The 23,867-nt window shown below is 39.1% G+C and overlaps 1 protein-coding gene across 1 annotated transcript in view; it reads left to right on the top strand.

The window, feature by feature from the left end:
* Positions 545-23,867, top strand: part of UBR1 (ubiquitin protein ligase E3 component n-recognin 1) — a 162,524-nt gene continuing 139,201 nt past the window's right edge. Inside the window, exon 1 of the mRNA XM_005685547.3 lies at positions 545-1,775. Coding sequence (XP_005685604.2) covers positions 1,695-1,775 — 81 coding nt within the window. The 5' untranslated portion in view covers positions 545-1,694. The remainder of the gene's footprint in view (positions 1,776-23,867) is intronic.

Raw genomic sequence — 23,867 nt, forward strand, 5'->3', positions numbered from 1 at the left:
TTTGAAATTACCCACCCAGTCTTTTTGGAGAAGGAAATGGCATTCTTGCCTGGGAAACCCCATGGACAGAAGGCCCTAGTGGGCTATGGTCCATGGGGTTCCAAAGAGTTAGACGTGACAGTGATTAAATCCGAGAGGGAAATGGCAACCCACTCCAGTATTCTTGCCTAGAGAATCCTGTGGACAGAGGAGCCTGGTCGGCTGCTGTCCATGGGGTCGCACAGAGTAGGACATGACTGAAGCCACTTAGCAGGCATGCATGCACCCAGTCTTTTTATATTATTTGTCTCTATTTTCTGCCTTGTAATATTTTCTATATTGTATATTTTCTGGCTTTTCTGTCATGCTTTAAAAAGCCTTCTCCATCCCAATACTATAAAATGTATTTACTTCTTACTTTCTTAAAGCAGTTAACACCTCAATTCTTTACTTTTATATACTATTTGAGATAAAGATCTAATTTAATCTTTTCCCAAATAGTTAACTACTATTCATTCTTTCCAGAGCGTTAGGAGCTTTATTTTTTCCTTTTGTTAAAGAATACATTTTAAAATTACTTAATTTGTCAACAATTTAGTACACTACAGAAGACTCTCCTGTTTCTCAGAATCGTTGATAGTTTGCTCTGTTCCCTTCCAACAGTTTCTTTCGCATTTAAAATATAGCTACTTAGAAGGCAATGGCACCCCACTCCAGTACTCTTGCCTGGAAAATCCCATGGACTGAGGAGCCTGGTAGGCTGCAGTCCATGGGGTCCCTACGAGTCAGGACACGACTGAGCGATTTCACTTTCACTTTTCACTTTCACGCATTGGAGAAGGAAGTGGCAGCCCATTCCAGCGTTCTTGCCTGGAGAATCCCGGGGACGGGGGAGCCTAGTGGGCTGCCGTCTATGGGGTCGCACAGAGTCGGACACGACTGAAGCGACTTAGCAGCAGCAGCAACAAAATGTAGCTAAGCGCCAAAACATGGTTTGCGGCAACTTGATTGCTTTCCCCTCCCATTTATCTTTACTGTATCACATAGAGCTACTCTGTTCTTTTCAAGAGCTACGGGATGTTCCATAATGCGGACATACCACGTTTATTTCATCTTTCCTCTACCGATGAATGACTACGTTTCCAAGTTTTATTTCTTCCATCTCTCCCAAGAACTGCTGGGGTACAAGCTTTCTTGCGCGCATGTGGAAGTGCCCACAGGTTACATTCCTAAAGAGAGCTTAACTTTTTAGTTGTTTTTTTGTTTGTTTGTTTGTTTGTTTTCATTTTTGTGGGCTCTGGAGAACCAGTGCACGTACTTCGGGAAGCAAAACACACCCACAACAAACCGACTAGAAAGAGACCCATGGCGGGTTCTCACTTAGCTTCTAGTGTTTTTTTTTTTTTTTCTTTCATAATGGACGTTGAATCTGCTTTTTACCTCGTAGGTGCAACAGTTCCCACCATCGAAACCAGCAGTACACTCATTCACTCAGCCAACAAGCCCAGTAACTAAAAAAACAGGGGAAGCCTCCAGCCGCACAAGCCGTGACGCCTGCTTCCGGGAAGCGGACCGGAAGTCGCTCTTTGATTCTGCGTCAAACCCAACTTCAGGGGCCGTCGTAAAAGTGTCGCCCCTTGTTTCTGAGACCGGCCACAGGTTTCCGCTCGCCTTTGGCTAGGGGTCTGGAACTGCGGGCGTCAGTTTCCCTCAAGATGGCGGACGAGGAGGCTGGGGACACAGAGAGGATGGAAGTCAGCACGGAGTTGCCGCAGACCCCTCAGCAACTGGCGTCTGTAAGTCCCTGAAGGCCAGTCCCTTTTGTAACCTCCCCCCCACCCCCGCCCCAGTCCCTTCCTACCGCGCTCACGAGGCTGTGGGGCTTCACCCGTTATGGTAGCTACGGGAATGGGGAGTCGTATGGATTGATCTGGATGGAAGCCACAGAATAAAAAGTTAGTCATCACTCACCTTCCTGCCGGCCAGGTCTCTGGAATATAATGACTTTGTAATTTGTTAGCCTTGACAAGTTCAAGCATGTCTCTCCTGACGTGGAAAGAAATAGTAATGTTATTAGATGATCTGGTATGGGGGTTTTGGAGGACGAGCCATTTTCCGATAGACGCAGTGTTAACCCCTCCAGACGATAGGAGTCCAGGACGCTGCACCTAGTGTTGTATTGCATAGCTGCCTGGGTGGGGCCTGATAGTGGCAGGGAATGCTGCCACTGTCAACTCATGTCAAGATACGGTGGGTAGCACATCGTTGTAGTATCTTTAGAACCCAGGCCCAGTCCTCAGTGGAGAAACCCGTCTTCTGCCGTTGTTTTTTAAGGTGAAAAAGAGATGTTCAGACATTTCAGGTCAGAGCGATACCATTAATTAATATCGGCATCTACACTTTTCCCTTATATTTGGGGGTGGGGAGGATGAGAAGGCAGAGATAGTAAATTTGAGTCAATAGTCTGACTACCGGGAGAAAGCTGACTAAGGAGGATAAGAGGTAGGGGGCAACACTTGGGAATGTTCTGGATGTCCCCAGGCACCTAGTGGGGAAATAACATAGAAAATACTCAAATATTGGTCACCGCTTGATGTTGTTTTATTGATTGGCCTTTATTAGTGCATGTAGAAAAGTGGGATGTGCTCTTCTTTCTGATGTTTCTTTGGTTTGCAGTTTTAATAAAAGCACTTTTTAAAGTATTTTACCCCTGCAGACACTTGAGTTTTGTTTTATGAGAGAACAGAGTGAGCTCCAGAAATAAGAGTCCACTTCAGGGACTGAAGAGACTGGCTGGAAGATAAAAATCAGGTGGGGAAGAAGTTGGAATAAGGGTTTGGCCATCAGCTAGGGCAGTGCTTGCAACCATCCTGTAACCTAAGTAGCAGTTCAACCTCATTTCACCCTATTAAAGGAGGAAGCATATGTTTGGGGTGATAAGAAGTAAGAAGATAGGGAAACTTTAGAAGCAGCTGAAACTTCTGATCATAATGTAAACCTGTGCATTTTACATCTTCGAAGGAGCGGAGAACCTGTGCTGTGGTCAGAAGTGTTACTGTAGTTTTGTGTTGCTAAAGATGACAAGCGTTTATTTAAAGCTTTGAGATGTTAATTCCTTGCAGGTGATGCATTAAACCTCATCAGTCTAGACTGGATTTACTTAGAACAGTAGATAATGGTACAGGAGTCCAGCTGGAATTATGTTGCAAACTCTTCAAGATACATTAGATTTCTTTGGGCAAGACTTTAAGTTTTGTAAGATAGTAGGTAGATGACCGGAAAAGGCAGTGGCACCCCACTCCAGTACTCTTGCCAGGAAAATCCCATGGATGGGGGAGCCTGGTGAGCTGCAGTTCATGGGGTCGCTAAGAGTCAGACACGACTGAGCGATTTCACTTTCACTTTTCACTTTCATGTATTGGAGAAGGAAATGGCAACCCACTCCAGTATTCTTGCCTAGAGAATCCCAGGGATGGGGGAGCCTGGTGGGCTGCCGTCTATGGGGTCACACAGAGTCGGACAGGACTGAAGCAACTTAGCAGCAGCAGAGACACTAGTAAGTGCTCAAATTTTAGTACAAGAGACAGTGAATGAAGACCTGTGACTGGTTAGCTTCTGGATTACTTTTTTGGCTTGGATCTGTCCACCTACTTTAGGATGCCAGACATCTTCCTACTTTCCTGTTCTTTTTAAAAATTCCATCTTCAATTTTATCCTGACTGTGGAGTAAGATACAAGCTTTCCAGTTTACTTATTCTTTTTCATTAAGCAAAGCAGGCACAGAGATTCTTTAACATTTTAATAATTTGAATTTAAATCGCCATTGGGAGGCAGGGGAAAACAAAAATAGTAAATATGTGACAGTTACAAAGGTTTAAGAAATCGTACCAATTCCATTAGAGTCTTGTCCCTGTGTATTATTATGCCTGTTTTTCTTATATCAAACTTCCTTCTTAGAAAGTTTTTTTTGTCATATTGCTATCAACAGGCATGAAGTTTCTCAAATTTCTGATGTCACATAACATGCAATTAGAATGTTCAGTTCAGTTCAATCGCTCAGTCATATCCGACTCTCCAACCCCATGGACTGTAGCCCGCCAGGCCTCCCTGTCCATCACCAACTCCCAGAGTTTACCCAAACTCATGTCCATTGAGTCGGTGATGCCATCCAACCATCTCATCCTCTGTCGTCCCCTTCTCCTCCTGCCCTCAATCTTTCCCAGCATCAGGGTCTTTCCAAATGAGTCAGCTCTTCACATTAGGTGACCAAAGTATTGGAGTTTGAGCTTCAACATCAGTCCTTGCAGTGAACACCCAAGACTGATCTCCTTTAGGATAGGCTGGTTGGATCTCCTTGCAATGCAAGGGACTCTCAAGAGTCTTCTCCAACACCACAGTTCAAAATTCTTCAGCACTCAGCTTTCTTTACAGTCCAATTCTCATACCCATACATAACTACTGGAAAAACCATAGGCTTGATTAGATGGACCTTTGTGGGCAAAGTAATGTCTCTGTTTTTTAATATACTGTCTAGGTTGGTCATAACTTTCCTTCCAAGGAATAAGCGTCTTTTAGTTTCATGGCTGCAGTCACCATCTGCAGTGATTTTGGAGCCCCCAAAAATAAAGTCAGCTACTTTATGTTTCTCCATCTGTTTGCCATGAAGTGATGGGACCAGATGCCGTGATCTTACTTTTCTGAGTATTGAGCTTTAAGCCAACTTTTTCACTCTCCTCTTTCACTTATCAAGAGGGTCTTTATTTCCTCTTCACTCTCTGCCATAACGGTGGTGTCATCTGCATATCTGAGGCTATTGATATTTCTCCCAGCAATCTTGATTCCAGCTAGTGCTTCCTCCAGCCCAGCATTTCTCATGATGTACTCTGCATAGAAGCTAAATAAGCAGGGTGACAACATACAGCCTTGACGTACTCCTTTCCCAATTTGGGACCAGTCTGCTGTTCCATGTCCAGTTCTAACTGCTGCTTCCTGGCCTGCATACAGATTTCTCAAGAGACAGGTCAGGTGATCTGGTATTCCCATCTCTTTCAGAATTTTCCACAGTTTATTGTGATTCACACAGACAAAGGCTTTGGCATAATCAATAAAGCAGAAATAGATGTTTTTCTGGAACTGTCTTGCTTTTTCAGTGATCCAGTGGATGTTGGCAATTTGATCTCTGGTTCCTCTGCCTTTTCTAAAACCAGCTTGCGCATCTGGAAGTTCACGGTTCACATATTGCTGAAGCCTGGCTTAGAGAATTTTGAGCATTACTTTGCTAGCATGTGAGATGTGTGCAATTGTGCAGTAGTTTGAGCATTCTTTGGCATTGCCTTTCTTTGGGATCAGAATGAAAACTGACCTTTTCCAGTCCTGTGGCCACTACTGAGTGTTCCAAATTTGCTGGCATATTGAGTGCAGCACTTTTCACAGCATCATCTTTTAGGATTTGAAATAGCTCACTGGAGTTCCATCACCTCCACTAGATTTGTTTGTAGTGATGCTTCCTGAGGCCCACTTGACTTCCCATTCCAGGATGTCTGGCTCTAGGTGAGTGAGCACTCCATCGTGATTATCTGGATCGTGAAGATCTTTTTTGTACAGTTCTTCTGTGTATTCTTGCCATCTCTTCTTAATATCTTCTGCTTCTGTTAGGTCCATACCATTTCTGTCCTTTATTGAGCCTGTCTTTGCATGAAATGTTCCCTTGGTATCTAGTTTTCTTGAAGAGATCTCTAATCTTTCCCATTCTATTATTTTCCTTTATTTCTTTGCATTGATTGCTGAGGGAGGCTTTCTTATCTCTCCTTGCTATTCTTTGGAACTCTGCATTCAAATGGGTATATCTTTCCTTTTCTCCTTTGCTTTTCGCTTCTCTTCTTACCACAGCTATTTGTAAGGCCTCAATGTTAGAATGTTAGAAATAATGGCTATGAATTATTGGATGTTTATTAGGTTAGCCATTGCTTAAGAATCATTAGGGGACTTGATTCTGTAGGTCTGGGCTGGGGTCTGAGAATTTTCATTTTCCCAAGAATGCCCTTTGAATGTAGTCCTGGTCTGTGGGCCACACTTAAAGTTAAGGCTTAGCCAGAAAAATTTGGAAATTCTCAGTGTAGAGTTGACAGTTGAGGTTGTGGGGATGGATAAGATCTTTGAGAAGGAGGGGGTGTGTGTGTGTGTGTGTGTGTATAGATACACAGAGAGAGACAGTTGAAGAGAGAGGGAGGAAGCAAGGGAGAAGAGGAGGGAGACAGGAATGATTAAATTTCAGGGATAGGCAGTGGAGAAGGACCTAGAAAGGAAGCAGCCAAGCAGGTAGGAGATGAGAGTAGTGCAGTGTCATAGGCAGTAGTTTCTGAGAGAAGGTGCTTTACTGGGTCTAGGAAGTGAAGACTGACAGCGGTTGGGAATGTGTAGTATGTGGAGTGGTCTGACAGAACATCTGCCTTCTGTCTTCATTAACTGGATTTTTTTTTATTAAGTCCATCTCAAAGGATGCCTCCTGATACAGTACTAAACTCTGTTCTTTTCCCTGTGTTCATCCTCTGTCCATGTGATTTCATTCAGTTCTGTGGCTTTAAATACCATCTGTATTCATTCAGTTCCCAAATTTATATCTCTGGGTCATCTCACTTCTGAGCAGCACAATCACAGATCCAGCTGCCTTCCTGATATATCCACTTGGATGTCTGAAAAGTGTTTCAAATGGAGGAGCAATTAGGAAGCAACTACAGTAACCAAGCCATAGCTGATGGTGGCTTGTGCTAGAGCAGTGTCACTGGAGATGAAGAGAAGTGGGTGGATTGGAGAGAGATTTTGGAAGTATGGTAGAAGTAGAAAGATTTGTTTATGGATTAGGCAAGACAGAGAAGGGAAGAAACATGACATCTGGATCCCCAGTTTTTGACTTAAGCATTCATGGCCATGTCTTTGTCATATACTGTGAGGAAAGACCAAGTTTGGGGAGGGCAACGAGGGGAGGCAGATTAAGTTTTGTTATCCCTATCTCAGTAGGTGACACTTCCCTGATAGCTCATGAAGGCAGACCATTCTTTCCCCACTCCACCTCTCTAGTCCTAGCCACCATCTGTTCCCTGGGCAACTGCAGTGGTCTCTTAGCTTCTGTTTTTGCCCTCTTCCAGTCCATCCTCCACAGAGCAATCAGAGTAATCTTTTAAAGACTAAATCAGATCATGTCAATCTCCTGCCTAAATCCTTCGGTGGTTTCCTGTCTACTTGGAATAAAATCTAAACTCATTACAAGTTCTTCCGGATCCTGCCTGATCCAGTCCGTTCATCTCCCCTCATCTCTGTTACTTTCTTCATCCACTTTTAGCTATCCTAGTTTCTAAAGTAAGTCCAGTCTCTGTCTTACTTCAAGGGCTGTACCTTTGCTTGCTGTTCTTTGTAGTATTTTTCCTCTGCCTTTTCTTGATACTTGTCTAAAGGTGGAACCCACTCTTACAATTCTCTGTCAAAGCACTCTGTTTATTTCCTTCACTGTACTTATTATGATCTGTAATTACTGTATTGTCTTTATTGTTTAAATGTCTATTTCTGAAAAAACAAAAACAAAAAAAACCAAAAAAACAAAAGAAGTCTGTTTCTTGTACCAGGATGTCTGATTTGTTCACTGATCTGTTCTGGTATATGCTTGATAAAGCAGACATTTGTATACTCATAATGAATAAAGCGACTTCACTTTCACTTTTCACTTTCATGCATTGGAGAAGGAAATGGCAACCCACTCCAGTGTTCTTGCCTGGAGAATCCTAGGGACAGGGGAGCCTGGTGGGCTGCTGTCTATGGGGTCTCACAGAGTCGGACACGACTGAAGCGACTTAGCAGCAGCAGCAGTGAATAAAAGAGAATCCACATAAGTGATTTGTTTAGCAAGATTGTAGTGGTTGGGGAGGGAGATCACGGGTGGAGGATGAGAGGTGAATGAGGGACATATTAGGATAGTGGCTAACCTTGGAGTCTGGGATGAATGGGAGGTGAGGAAAGCCAAAACAGGAGTTCTGGGGGAATTGGTAAGATTTGAGGTGGTAAAGGTTATGGAATTGACATAAGTGGAAGGACTGCAGATTATGGTCATAAAGGGGAATTTGGGAGTTTGAGAAACACTTGGAGGCACACCAGGTTTTTTGTGGTGGGAGAGCCAGGTTGGATGCACCACTGTGCATTCCTTGCATACTCCTTTTGCATGTAGCGTGTCTTGGGCTATACACAACATTCCTGTTTACTGTCTGTCTGTCCTTCTCGACAGTAAACTCCTTAAAAACATGAAGTGTTTCTTGTTCACGTCTGTATCTCCGATACCTACCACAGTGCTTCAAATTTTTTATTGAGTGTGTGAATTTTAATGAATGAATGAGTGAAAGAGTTAAAAGACATAAGTGGAAGAAAAGGTAATAGGAGTTGAAGGGCTTAAGAGATAATGAGGCTTAAAAGTTTAAAATTGAGGAAGGATTTAAAAACTATCAACATTATGGAGGTATGATTTATGTACATAAAATGCATCTGTTTTAGGTCTTTTTTGTTTGGCCTTAGTTCCCCAACCAGAGATTGAACCCAGGCGGTTGGCAGTGAAAGCATGAAGTCCTAACCACTGGACCACCAGGGAATTCTCCATTTGAAGTGTTTGATTAATGAGTTTTGACAAATGTATATACCTGTGTAACTACCACCGCGTTAGGATGAAGGACATTTCTGTTGCTGCTGAAGTTATTTTGTGCCCAAATGGGGAGATTTGGGTGTGTTTGATTTTTTTTTTCTCCAAGTTTATTATTGTTATGTTTGTGCAGTAATCGTTATGAAAAATCAAAGAAAAGTTATCTACACTCTCATGTGTGTAGGGGATCTTTAAAAGATAACATAGTCTTTTGTTGATAGTTGACTCTAAAATGTTGAGAGAAGGAGTGAGAAGTTATATACCATTTTCAGTGTGGAGACATTTTTCCTTAGACATTTGTATATATTGTTTTAGGCCAGAGCACAGCTTTCTGCAGTAAGAGCAAACTTAGAGTAAGAAGACAAAGATGAAAACGAAAGTCTATTGAGTCCAGACTTAAGCCCTTTCCCACCAGATCATAGCAGGGCCTAGTGCCTGTTGCTTTTTTTCCATAAGCATCTCCTAATTTCTGTTGTAGACAGCTAGGGAAAATTCTGATTTTCAGTACCAAATTCTGTAGAGTCATAAATGAAATTCTAAAACTACAAGTCAAGAGTGACAGCTTCCGTCCTTCTAGTAACTTGCTATAGATGAACTGGTGCTTGAGAGTGACTGCTTATGTTTAATAACAGACATTGTCCTGCAAATAAAGAGGTTTTTATTCTCAGCAGTGCATAGAGAGTCTGTCTGGCTAGATGTGTATATAAATCAGTGACACAGAATAAACCAATGTAGTATCTGCCCATCCTTTATGTGTGCTGGCTTTGAGGGTTACCTTAGATTTCTTTGAAAGCGTTAATCATATGTTGGGCTCTGTGAAACAATTTTCTCTAAGCTTTTAACTCAGATGGCTTAAAACAGACTATTAAGGCCTCTTTAGTCCCAAATGATATTCCTATGATCTCCTTCCTACGTGTTCTTCCAAGATAATGTGATTAACATACCTCCTATTGAAGAACCAATAGTTATTTGGTGAGTCTGTTATTTAAAAGCATTTGGTACAGTCCTTTTTTTTTTTTTTAATTGTTGTTACACTCTGTAGTAAGCTCAGTGCTTATGGAAATACAGTGTACTGAATAAATGCTACTGAAAAACCTCAGAAGAGTTATTGTGCTTCTCTAAGTGCCTGCTTGCTGTTCAGGAATGACAGACCCTGTCCAGAATGGAGTCTGCTGTTCATCACTTAAATATAATTCTCCTTCAAATAATTGACTTAATCTGTTCTTCAGAATGAAGTCTCTGACTTGTTTGGAGGAGTAGAGCTATAAACACTTAATGTGTCTTTATGGACTGCCTTTTACAGATCCTTTGAACCTTTGGTATGGTTGGATAAGAAATGACTTTAGACACAGGAGGAAAAATCTGTTAATTTATCCATGTATGTTTTTATATACACATACTCTGAGAAATAATTTTAGTTTATTTAAAAATATTAATTCAGCACAGTAGAAAGAGAATATGAGATCTGTACCCCATAGTGTAGAAAACCAGATTTCACTCATCCAGAGACTTTAAGGAGAGCTTTGAAAATTGGAGCATGAACCTATGGTCAGAGAAAAAAGGGAAGAGAATGGCTTAGGAGGGATGGAATGCTTTCAAAGACTGAATTCTGACAGCATGCATATATGTAAATTATTTCAAAAGGGAAGAGAGAGGGGCCTTATTTATCATACTTACTGTACATTTGATTCTGGCTAATGGCTTAGTGATAAAGAATCCTCCTGCCAATGCAGGAGACCTGGGTTTGATCCTTGGATCAGGAAGATCCTCTGGAAAAGGAAATGGCAACCCACTCCAGTCTTCTTATCTGGGAAATCCCATGGACAGAGAAGCCTGGTGGGCTATAGTCCATGGGCTCACAAAAGAATTGAACATGACTTAGCAACTAAACAACAACAACAAAACAACAATTTTATCCATGCCTTGAAGACATAGTAGACATACCGTATGTACAAACAATATAAGGCTTAACAGATATGATAATATTATAGGACACACACGCATACACAATCTCCTTAGGCTAGATTTTGCATTAAAACTAACAAGGTGAGATTTAATTGCCATGAAAATAAAGCCTTATGTCTAGGACTGGGTATTTGTGTGTAGGACTAAATCTCTTGTATGTGACTGGTTTGAGGGTTTTAGTTTTTTTGCAGACTCACTAAGTCATAACATGATATGACTGAGAAAACAAAGCAAGCAAAAAAAACAAAAAACCTCTTTAAGCAGCTTAGTGTCCAGGATAAGGGAAATACAGAAGCATATTTTACATGTTCTGTGAAAGAGTAATCAACATGGAGTGTGGTCTGGTACCATGTCTTTAAGGATGGCTAAATTTCATTTCTAGGAATGAGCAAGTTTTCTTTAGTTTCTACATTCCTGTTTTTAGCCCTGGAATAAAGAGATTAATGGGAGTTTATACTTATTATCTTCATTTATTTGATAGGTTGTTGGGTGAAAGAGCAGAGTAATTTGTATTGGATTATTTCAGGCAGCATAACTTAAAAGTTATAGGAAGGTAAATTTTTGTTTAATTTGGGCTGTAAGAGAGTGGAAGCTGGCTGAGAGGAAGTCTTCAGACAGGCTTAGGGAGCTGATTATCAGATATAGACAATTTCCCTATGGGATAAGTGAGTGAACTAGGGTTTTTGTTGTTTGCTTGTTTTTAAACTTCACAAATCTTTCAGATAGTATTACAAAAAATTTTAGTGTAACCAAAAATTTTCTTGGTTCCTAGAGGTGTTTCAGTTGCAAATCCAGTACTTACTATGAACAATTCTGCAAGCTCCAGATTTTGTTATGCCTTTAAATCAAGGGAATTAGAATTACAGGCCTTCTGCAGACTGTTGATGTCCATCAGTTATCTCAGGAAGCGTAAGTTGTGATTTGAACAAAAGGGAGCTAGTATACTTATAGTAAGTTCCGTTTTCAGACTGATGTTCCCAAATAGGCATCCCAGTCCCTGGGTCAGAGTTGAAAGAATATCTTTAATCTCCATGGGGACAAGGAAAATATTTGGAATGTTTGAGAATTTAAGCGTGTGAGAACTTGTTTTCACAGAACAGTCGATTAGGAAAGTCTTCCCTTATCTAAATATTGAAAAAAAAAGTTTTTTCCCCTGGATATGAAAATGTAAAATTCTTAATCATGTCTCAAATTGGAGAAAATGCTAAAAGCAACCAACCAAAGAACAAAATCAAACCTACTCCAGTCACCAGTAATTCCTGAACATGTCACTCAGGAAAGTACATCCTGAATAGTTTTTCTTATTGAGGAAAAAAAAGAAAGAAACCTTATCTGAAAAAAGATTTTCATAGTCGTGGCAGTCATCTAGGAGAGAATTTTTTGTGAAACAGTATAATTGTACTTTGTCTTCTTTAAGAATTTTGTAAACAGTTTGGAAGGTTTAATGTTATTTGCTTTGTTCTCTCTAGCAAGAAGTCCGTAACTTTCAGCAATGACTGAGAACTTGTACTTGAGATAGGCTTGTGGGGATACAAGGATTTGGAAGGAAAGTACCTTCCCTCAAAGAGCTAACAGTCTGGTTGAAGGGGCTTGATGTCCACATTTGAAGGTAACTACCCACTCCAGTATTCTTGCCTGGAGAATCCCAGGGACAGGGGAGCCTGGTAGGCTGCCGTCTATGGGGTCACACAGAGTCAGACATGACTGAAGCGACTTAGTAGCAGCAGGAGCAGCAATGTTATCTAGCTGGAGAAGGCAATGGCAACTCACTCCAGTACTCTTGCCTGGAAAATCCCATGGATGGAGGAGCCTGGTAGGCTGCAGTCCATGGAGTCACTGAGTCGGACACGACTGAGTGACTTCACTTTCGCTTTTCACTCTCATGCATTGGAGAGGGAAATGGCAACCCACTCCAGTGTTCTTGCCTGGAGAATCCCAGGGACGGGGAGCTTGGTGGGCTGCCATCTATGGGGTCGCACAGAGTTGGACATGACTGACATGACTTAGCAAACAAAAACAAAAAAAAATGTTATCTAGCAAAGATGTAGATTCTGAATGTGTACCTCCTTTAGTATTGGACTTATGGGAGAGAGAAATTTCCTTAGGTTGGTTAGTGAAGTATTCATGGAGGTGAGTTTAGAGCTAAATGGACTTTAAGGAAGAGGTGAGGTAGAAGGGTAGAGAGCTAGTGGTAGAGTCAGTGGAGAAGGTGTTGAAGGCATCAACACCTAGAGATTCTATCCAAATCAAATCCAAAATTCTATAAAGATAGCATTTTACAGTGTTAGTTCCTCAGACTGAGATGTGTAATGACAGAGATAAAATTTAAAAACATTTAGTGGCATCCATGAATATTTGGCATTTGTTAGCTAAAGAGGCTTTATTTAGAGGGAAATTTAAAAAAGAAGGCAAAGCTTTTTTTTTGTTTTACTGTTAAAGTGAAATTGATCAAGTCTTATGGGTAAACTTAAATGAGTTATGTATTTATATTTGATTAAGTAGAATGAGCACTGAACTCTGAGAGTCAGGATACCTAAGTTCTGCTCCTGACCCTGATAATTAGTATTCAGTCTTGGACAAGCCAGTTTACTTTTTCCTTATAACTCGGTTTTAAATGAAGGAATTGAACCAGAATAGATCCCTGAGGTTTTGGGTGATTCTCAAGTCTCTCATGTTCTTAAAAACATTCTTGGAAACTAGATTAGAAACTAGTTCTGTGCCTTCCATAATTAGATAGGACAGAAAAGGGGTTTTGGTGTATAGTACTGAATATATAGAGAATTTTTTTTTTAATGCTCTTTGAAGAAAAGAATTTCAGGTACAACATAGAATGTTAAATCTTCTAGTTACAGTTATTGTCAGGTATGCAAACATGAGTTGTTTGTTTGTGAGTACCCTATAAAAATTAAAGTTAGAATATTGGAAGGTACGGTTTTTTTTTTTTAAAGGTTTTAGTAAAATATTTTATATTTTATAATTAAAAAATTGCTCCCAAAATATGGAATCACTATAAAGATATTATTGTTATTAGGTAAGCAAACTTACAAATTCCATGAAAATAGGCTAAAATCCCACTACTCACTACTGTTAACATTTTGGTATATATTCCTGCTAAATTTTCCCCATGTTAATATATATAGTATATAACCAAATGAGATTTTATACATGCTTCTTTGTAACCTACTTTAATGTACTGTATATCTTTACTGCCTTTCCACTAGGTAGAAATAGACATCTTCAATATCATCTCCCTTTTTCAAACTTATTTTGAACTCATTTTAGACTTTTAAGAAAACTTACAAAAATAGCACAGGCAGTTCCATTATATCCCTAACCCCTGCATCCCCTAATGTTAGCATCTCACATAAAGTAGTACAGTTATTAGGGTTAGGAAGTTAATACTTCCATGAACTAAACAACAGTCCTTATTCAAATTTTACCAGTTTTCCTACTAATGTCCTTCTTCTGTTTCAGGAGCCTGTCAAGGTTCCCATCTTACCTGCCACCTGTTTGTTTCATCCAGTATGTAACGGTGTCTCAGTTTCTCCATAGTGTCCTTTCAGTTTTTAACAGTGTCTTGATTTTTCCTTATTTTTAATGACCTCAGCAAGACTGCTCAAGAATATTGAGCAGTTACTTTGCACAATGTTCCCAGTTTGGGTAGGACATTCTCTTACATTTGGAAGGAGGGTATATGTTTTTGGCAAGAATAACAAAAATGGTACCATATCCTCAGTATATCATATTAAGGGATTCTTGATATCAGTATTTCTTATTACTAGTGATATTTATCTTAATCACTTGGTTAAGTTGGTATCTGCAAGGTTTCTCTATAGTTACTACCTTTTCCCTTTGTTCTTAATAAGTATCTTAAAGGGAGACACTTTGAGACTTTTTGGCATCATTTTAATAGATGTATTTCCGATTTTTTTTGGAGTTTTTTTTTCCCCCCTCTTGATTGCATTATTGACACTTATCAAACAAGGTCAAACAGTGTAACATTATTTACAGTAAAAAATGAAAATTCTGAGACCTTTCCCTCAGTTCTTTTTCCCATATAACCACTGTTAACTATTTGATGTTTCTCTTGCTAGACATTCTGTGTTTAGGAAACATAATGATACATGTATCTATACAGATATATATGTATATCTCTACATTGATGTACATGTTGAATTAGGAAACTCAAATGTGTAGAATGTATAAATATCATCTAGAGGTTTGTTTTTGCTTTTACAAAAATGAAGTTATATTATTTTAAACTTGCTTTTTCAGTCTACAGTATTTTATGACCTTCTGACTGCATATAATACTGTGGATGTACCCTTTAATGATAAACATTTAGGTGGACTTTGTTTTTTCACAGTTACAAGTGGTATAGTGGACACAATGGAATATATATATATATTTTTACAGTTAAGTAGGTCTGATTAAATGATAAATTCCACCATTTCTTTAAACTATTCCCTTATTGATGGACATTCAGTTTTTTTTCCTGTTATGAATAACTTTGTACATGAAATGTATAGATTGAAAAAACTTTAAAATGATTTTTGATAGATAATACATATGGTAAAAAAAAAGAAATAGTAAAAATGTTTATACAGTGAGAAATAGAGGCCTATTTCTGCTGTTAACAGTGTATTTTGAACCCTTTCAAAGATTGTCTACTCTTACGTAAGCATATACTGATATATCTCCTTCTCTTCACGTTGAAAGACGTGAAGAGAAGGAGATATATCAGTATTCACTGTTTTGTATTGTTTGCTTTTTATTTAACCATATAGCTTGAAGAATGTCTTATATTAGTACATTTAAACCTGTGTCCCCTCTCTTTTATATAATGACTGCATTGAATTTATGTGCCATGATTTATTCAGCTTTTGTTATGGGACATTTAAGTTGTTTCTAGCCTTTTATTATTATAATAATCCTGCAAATAAAATACTTGTATATATTTCTTTTTACATATTTGAGTTTATCTGTGAGGAACAGATTCCTCGAAGTGGGAATTTCTCAGTCAAAGTTTATATAAATTAAAAATTTTAATAATTATTAAAATTTTCCTTCTGAGAGGACAGGCTAATTTAATTTCTACAATAATACCTAATTTTAATATAATATGTTTTATATAAAGTTTTATAGAGTTGAACTTATGGAGGCATATTGAGCTTCAGGAGAGCAAACTCAGCCTTATATATAATCAAATATCTGTAACTTAGTTACTTATGATGGAATTTTATGTAAATTCTTTAAAAAAATTTTTTTATTGGAGTCTAGTTGATTTATAATGCGTTAGTTTCAGGTGTACACAAAGTGAATCAGTTTTATGTGTATATACACACACACACACACACAAGCACATATATCCACTCTTTCTTTAGATTCTTTTCCCATATAGGCCATTACAGAGTATTGAGTAGAGTTCCTTGTGCTATTACAGGAGGTTCTTATTTGTTACCTATTTTATGTATATAGTACTGTGCATATGTCAGTTGCAGTCTCTCGATTTATGCCTTTCCCCTGTTAATGATTAATTCTAATTGTATGTCAGCTTATAAAACTCCTTAGACAAGTTTTATGAGTTTATCATAGTTGAATAGATTTCTGATTCCTTTTCTTTGTCCTGAAAATTGGTTTTTAACACTTCAAACGGGCACCTATTATTTATTCTTAAGATATAGTGAACAAGTATGTGTTCACCTTGTCAGAACTCTTAATGATTTTATAAACGTTATCTAGCCTTTGTTTTTAAAGACTGAAGAGTCCTAGTTTTCCACCCCTATTATTTTTTCTAGGATTCTTTCATTTCCCTTGATGGTTTTTGCTTCAGGCAGAAAGTGAAGAGGAACTAAAAAGCCTCTTGATGAAAGTGAAAGTGGAGAGTGAAAAAGTTGGCTTAAAGCTCAACATTCAGAAAACGAAGATCATGGCATCCGGTCCTATCACTTCATGGGAAATAGATGAAACAGTGGAAACAGTGTCAGAGTTTATTTTTGGGGGCTCCAAAATCACTGCAGATGGTGACTGCAGCCATGAAATTAAAAGACGCTTACTCCTTGGAAGAAAAGTTATGACCAACCTAGATAGTATATTGAAAAGCAGACACATTACTTTGCCGACTAAGGTCCATCTAGTCAAGGCTATGATTTTTCCTGTGGTCGTGTATGGATGTGAGAGTTGGACTGTGAAGAAGGCTGAGCACCGAAGAATTGATGCTTTTGAACTGTGGTGTTGGAGAAGACTCTTGAGAGTCCCTTGGACTGCAAGGAGATCCAACCAGTCCATTCTGAAGGAGATCAGCCCTGGGATTTCTTTGGAAGGAATGATGCTAAAGCTGAAACTCCAGTACTTTGGCCACCTCATGTGAAGAGTTGACTCATTGGAAAAGACTGTGATGCTGGGAGGGATTGGGGGCAGGAGGAGAAGGGGATGACAGAGGATGAGATGGCTGGATGGCATCACTGACTCGATGGACATGAGTCTGAGTGAACTCTGGGAGTTGGTGATGGACAGGGAGGCCTGGTGTGCTGTGATTCATGGGGTCGCAAAGAGTCGGACATGACTGAGTGACCGAACTGAACTGAACACTACCCAATGGCCTGAACAGCCAGTCTTACTTCTTGGGATCAGGGTATTCCTGTGCTAAGAGGGCCAGGACTTTAGCTATGTAGATAGCTGTGGGTGGGTGCTCTATCCTCTGTTGGCAGATTGGGTTAGTATATAATAAATATACCTCATAGTTGCCTCCTATTTCTGTGTAATTTCATAGAAGCAATAGCTCAATTTAAGAAGTAGGGACATGTTCATTTTAATATATATCTGTTCTAAAATTTATCTTTCACAGTTTGATTGTATGAAAATTTGAAAAATGCACAGTGGGTAGCAGAACTGGATATCAGTTACTCATGTTTATTTTGAGGAACAGAAAGTTTTAATTTTGATTAATTCTGTTTTATCCATTTTTTTTCATGGTTAGCTTTTTTTGTGCCCTGTTCAAGAAATCTTTGCCCTCCCAGAGGATGTCAAAGTGTTTTCTTCTATGTGTTTGTCAAGTAATTCTACAGTTTTAGTTATTACATTTAAATCTGTGATCCATTTCAAATTAATTTTTGTGTATGGTATGAAGTATGGGTTGAAGTTAATTTTTTTCCATTAGGATATCTAATTTCTCCTGCACCAGTTTTTGAAATTTGCTGTCTTTTTTGAACTACGTTGTTTCCTTTTTTAAAAAATGAATTGACACTGCACTCCAGTATTCTTGGGCTTCCCTTGTGGCTCAGCTGATAAAGAATCTGCCTGCAACATGGGAGACCTGGGTTTGATCCCTGGGTTGGGAATATCCCCTGGAGAAGGGAAAGGCTACCCACTCTAGTATTCTGGCCTGGAGAATTCCATGGACTATGGGGTTGCAAAGAGTCAGACACGACTGAGCAACTTTTGCCTTCACTTTACATACATATGTGGATTCATTTTTAAACTTAGTTCCATTGATAAACATATATATACACCAGTGCTAATTCCATACTATTAGTATACCTTTATAGTAGGTCCTAAAATCAGGTACTGTTAAGTCTCCAAGTCCTTTACATTTCCTCTTTTTTTTGGCTACCATGCACAGCTTGTAGGATTTTAGTTCCTCAACAAGGGATTGAACCTGGATCATGATAGTGAAAGTGCCAAGTTCTAACCACTGGACTGCGAGGGAATTCCCTCCGTATTTGTTTTAGAATTAGCTTGTTAATTTTTACAAGAAAGCTTACTTGGATTGTGTAGAATTTGTAGCTCAGTTAGGATGTATAAACCTTTTAAAAATATTGAATCCTATAAACAATGAACATGATGCAACTCTTCATTTTTTAAGATATTTTATAAATTTCTCTCAATAATGTTTTGTAGTGTTCAATGTGAACTAATTGCCAAGTATTTTTTGATGCTACTGTAAATGCTATTTTTTTAAATTTCATTTTCCAGTTATTTGTTGGTAGTATATAGAAATATAGTTGATTTTTATGTATTGATCTTACATCTAATGAGCTTGCTTAGTTCACTTAGTATTCTTACTTTTTTTTTTTTGCTACACTGGGTCTTTGTTGCTGTGCACAGGCTCTATCTAGTTGCGGCCACGGGGGCTACTCTCTTTGCAGTTTGTGGGCTTCTCATTGTGGTGGCTTCTCTTGTTGTGGAGCATGGGCTCAGTATTTGGGTGCACAGGCTTAGTTGCCCCACAGCATGTGGAATCTTCCCTCAAACCTGTGTCCCCTCCACTGGCAGGTAGATTCTTAATCTCTGCACCACCATGGAAGTCTGTGTGTGTGTCTGTTTTCATAGTTTATATATTATTTTGTTTTTGGCTGTGCTGGATATTTGTTGCCACACGGGCTTTTCTCTAGTTGTGGGGAGAGGGTGCTACCCTCTAGTTGTGGTGCGCCAGTGTCTCATTGTGGTGGCTTCTTCTGTGGTTCCTCGGCTCTAGGGCATGGGCTCAGTTGCTCCGCGCCATGTGGGATCTTCCCAGATTGGGGATCAAACCCATGTCTCCTGCACTGGCAGGCGGATTCTTTACCTCTGAGCCACCAGGGAAACTTGTGTGTGATTTTTAATTGATTTCTCAGAATTTCTTTGTGAAGAGTAATCATATTGTATGTGACTAGAGACAGCTTTATTTCTTGTTTTCCAGTCACCATGCCTTTTATTTATTTCTCTTGTTTTATTTCACTAGCTATGACCTCTAGTACTGTAGTGAATGAAGAGAACAGATATCTTTGCCTCATCCTTGATCTTTGGGAGAGAATTATTTAGTGTGTTATTGCAGATATTTGTCTCAATCTGTGGTTCTCCTTTTCATCTTTCAAACCATATTATTTTTTATTCACTATGAAAATTTCCATAAATAACTTTTTATTGTACAGTTCTGTGAGTTTTGAGAGTTGCCAACAGTTGTGTAATCGTCACCATCATACCAGTGCTACAGAACTGTTCCACTGCCCTCAAAATTTATGTTGCTGCTACTTTGTTGTCAGCCTCTTGCAACCACTGTGCTATCCTCTATCTCTAGTAGTTTTGCCTTTTCTGGAATGTTACATAAATGGAATTATATAGTACATAGCCTTAAATTTTTTTTTTTAATTTAGAATATTGTTGTTGTTTAGTCTTTCTAAGTCATGTCCAGTTCTTGGCAACCCCTTTGACTGCAGCACTCCAGGCCTCCCTGTCCCTTACTATCTCCCAAAGTTTGTCCAAGGTCATGTCCGTTGAATCAGTGATGCTATCCAGCCATATCATTCTCTGCCACCCTCTTCTCCTTTTGCCTTCAATCTTTCCCAGCATCAGAGTCTTTTCCAGTAAGCCGGCTCTTCACCAAAGTGTTGGCGCTTCACCTTCAACATCAGTCCTTTCAATAACTATTCAGGGTTGATTTCCTTTAAGATTAACTGGTTTGATCTTGCTGTCCAAGGGACTCTTCAAGAGTCTTCTCCAACACCACAGTTTGCAAGCATCATTTCTTTGGTACCCATCCTTCCTTATGGTCCAGCTCTTACGTTCATACAAGACTACTGGAAAAACCACAGCTTTGACTATACGGACCTTTATCAGCAAATATGAAGCTAGTATAAATGCCTTATATGGTTCTTATGTAAATATAAAACAAACATGAAATACTAATAAAACCAGAAAGCCAAGCCATTTCAAATGACCAAAATTAATTTAATTCAGTTCAGTTCAGTCACTCAGTCGTGTCCAACTCTTTGCGACTCCATGGACTGCAGCACACCAGGGCTCCCTGTCCATCACCAACTCCTGGAGTCTGTTCAGACTCAGGTCCATTGAGTCAGTGATGCCATCCAGCCATCTCATCGTCTGTCGTTCCTTTCTCCTCCCACCTTCAGTCTTTCCCAGCATAAGGGTCTTATTCAAATATGTCAGTTCTTTGCATCAGGTGGCCAAAGTATTGGAGTTTCAGCTTCAGCATCAGTCCTTCCAGTGAATATTCAGGACTGATTTCCTTTAGCATGGACTGGTTGGATCTTGCTATCCAAGAGACTCTCAAGAGTCTTCTCCAACATCACAGTCTCAAAAGCATCAATTCTTCAGTGCTCAGCTTTCTTTATAGTTCAACTCTCACATCCATACATGACTACTGGAAAAACCATAGCTTTGACTAGACGGACCTTTGTTGGTAAAGTAATGTCTCTGCTTTTTAATATACTGCCTAGGTTGGTCATAACTTTCCTTCCAAGGAGCAAGCATCTTTTAATTTCATGGCTGTAGTCACCATCAGCCGTGATTTTGGAGCCCAAAAAAATAGTCTGCCATTGTGTCGTGTCCACTGTTTCCCCATCTATTTGCCATGAAGTGATGGGACCGGATGCCATGATCTTAGTTTTATGAATGTTGGGTTTTAAGCCAACTTTTTCACTCTCTTTCACCTTCATCAAGAGGCTCTTTAGTTCCTCCTCACTTTCTGCCATAAGGGTGGTGTCATCTGCATATCTGAGGTTATTGATATTTCTCCCTTTATTCCAGCTTGTGCTTCATCTAGTCTAGCATTTCTCATGATGTACTCTGCATATAAGTTAAATAAGCAGGGTCACAATATACAGCCTTGACGTACCCTGTTCCCAATTTGGAACCAGTCTGTTGTTCCATGTCCCGTTCTAACTGTTGATTCTTGACCTGCATACAGATTTCTCAGGAGGCAGGTCAGGTGGTCTGGTATTCCCATCTCTTTCAGAATTTTCCACAGTTTGTTGTGATTTACACAGTCAAAGGCTTTGGCATAGTCAGTAAAGCAGAAGTACATGTTTTTCTGGACCTCTCTTGCTTTTTCGATGAACCAGTGGATGTTCGCAAATTGATCTCTGGTTCCTCTGCCTTTTCTAAATCCAGCTTGAACATCTGGATGTTCACGGTTCACATACTGTTGAAGCCTGGCTTGGAGAATTTTCAGCATTACTTGCTGACATGTGTGATGAGTACAATTGTACAGTAGTTTGAGCATTCTTTGGCATTGCCTTTCTTTAGGATTGGAATGAAAAAACTGACCTTTTCCAGTCCTGTGGCCAGTGCTGAGTTTTCCAAATTTGCTGGTATATTAAGTGCAGCACTTTCACAGCATTATCTTTTAGGATTTGAAATAGGTCAGCTGGAATTCCATCACTTCCACTAGCTTTGTTCATAGTGGCCCACTTGACTTCACATTCCCAGATGTCTGGCTCTAGATGAGTGATTATCTGGGTCGTGAAGATCTTTTTTGTACAGTTCTCCTGTGTATTTTTGCCACCTCTTCTTCTGCTTCTGTTAGATCCATACCATTTCTGTCCTTTATTGTGCCCATCTTAGCATGAAATGTTCCCTTGGTATCTCTAATTTTCTTGAGGAGGTCTGTAGTCTTTCCCATTCTATTGTTTTCCTCTATTTCTTTGCATTGATCACTGAGGAAGGCTTTCTTATCTCTCCTTGCTATTCTTTGAAACTATGCATTCAAATGGGTTTATCTTTTCCGTTTCTCCTTTGCCTTTTGCTTCTCTTCTTTTCATAGCTATTTGTAAGGCCTCATCAGACAACCATTTTGCTTTTTGCATTTCTTTTTCTTGGGGATGGTCTTGATCACTGCCTCCTGTAGAGTGTCACGAACCTCCATCCATAGTTCTTCAGGTACTCTGTCTATCATATCTAATCCCTCGAATCTGTTTGTCACTCCACTGTATAATCATAAGGGATTTGATTTAGGTCATACCTGAATGGTCTAGTGGTTTTCCCTACTTTCTTCAATTTAAGTCTGAATTTGATAATGAGTTCATGATCTGAGCCACAGTCAGCTCCCGGTCTTGTTTTTGCTGACTTTATAGAGGTTCTCCATCTTTGGCTGCAAAGTATATAGTCAGTTTGATTTTGGTGTTGACCATCTGGTCATGTCCATTAACTGCGACTCAATTGCCAGTGTTGGTTTGAGAGTAGAGAGTTCTATCTTTCCTGCCTCTATTTAAAGACTGCTGTTACTTAATGGCATTAAAAATGTTGGGCTGGCTGGGTGGTTTGAGGTAATTGCCTCACGTTTAAGGCCAAATTGCCAATGAGTAATCCATGAATGTCTTTTAACAGGGCGTTTCTGGGTACTTAGAAAGCTGTCTTGCTTGATTGAAGACAAAGGTGGCGTTATTGGAATCTACATATAGTATCTGTTAAAACCACTTATAATGGGAGTCAGGAATTTGGCCCAGAGATGTGCTTTGCTCAGTTCACATATATGCTGTCAATATGAACAAGGTCCCAACTACTAAGAGGCAGTAGTACATAATGTTTTTGAGTTTGACTTCTTTTGATGTTGCATGTGTTGATAATTCAGTCCTTTTATTGCTGAGCAGTAAAGGAGTATGCTGAATATTCTGTGGTTTGGATGTACAAACTGTTCGTAATTCGCCAGTTGAAGGACAAATGAGTCATTTCTAGTTTGGGGCAATTATGAATAAAGCTGCTCTAACTTTCAAGTATAAGTGTTTTGTGAGCATAAGTTTTTATTTCTTGGTTAGATAACTAGGAGTTTGATTGCTGGGTCATATGGTAAGTATATATTTAACTGTGTGAGAAACTGCTGAACTCTTGTGTAAAGTGTGTGTGTAACATTTTGAGTCCCTTTCCTTTCCAAGTTTTGTACATTTGTGTTGATACTTGGTATTGCCAAATTTTTATTTTATTTTTTTACCTACACTCTGATAGGTTTTATAGGGATATCTCACTGCCATTTTAATTTGCATTTCTCTAATAATTTAATGATGTTGAGCATGTTTTCCTGTGCAAATAAGCGTGGCAAAAAGCCACCTGTAACTTTCTTTTGAAGAGCAGAAGGTTGTTTGTTTGTTTGTTTGTTTTTGCTGGTGTTCATTTATCTTTTCTTTTTGTTTTATGGTGAGTGCTTTTTGTGTTCTGAAACTCTGGCACTCATTCATTTTCATCTCATTAAATGCTATGGTTCCTTTAAATAATTAAATTATTAGTAAATCCTAAGAGTTCTCATCACAAGGAAAAAATCATTTTTTCCCCATTCATTTAATTTTATATCTGTGTGAGATGATGGATATTCACTAAAACTATTGTGGTAATCATTTCATGATGTAGGTAAGTCAGATAATTATGTTGTACACCTTAAACTCATTAAGTGCTGTATGTCAATTATATCTCAATAAAACTGGAAGAAAAAAATAAAATAATTAAACTACTGGTATGAGGAATACTTTATCACTGC

Source organism: Capra hircus, chromosome 10, assembly GCF_001704415.2.
Source record: "Capra hircus breed San Clemente chromosome 10, ASM170441v1, whole genome shotgun sequence".
In the NCBI taxonomy this organism is placed as follows: Eukaryota; Metazoa; Chordata; class Mammalia; order Artiodactyla; family Bovidae; genus Capra; species Capra hircus.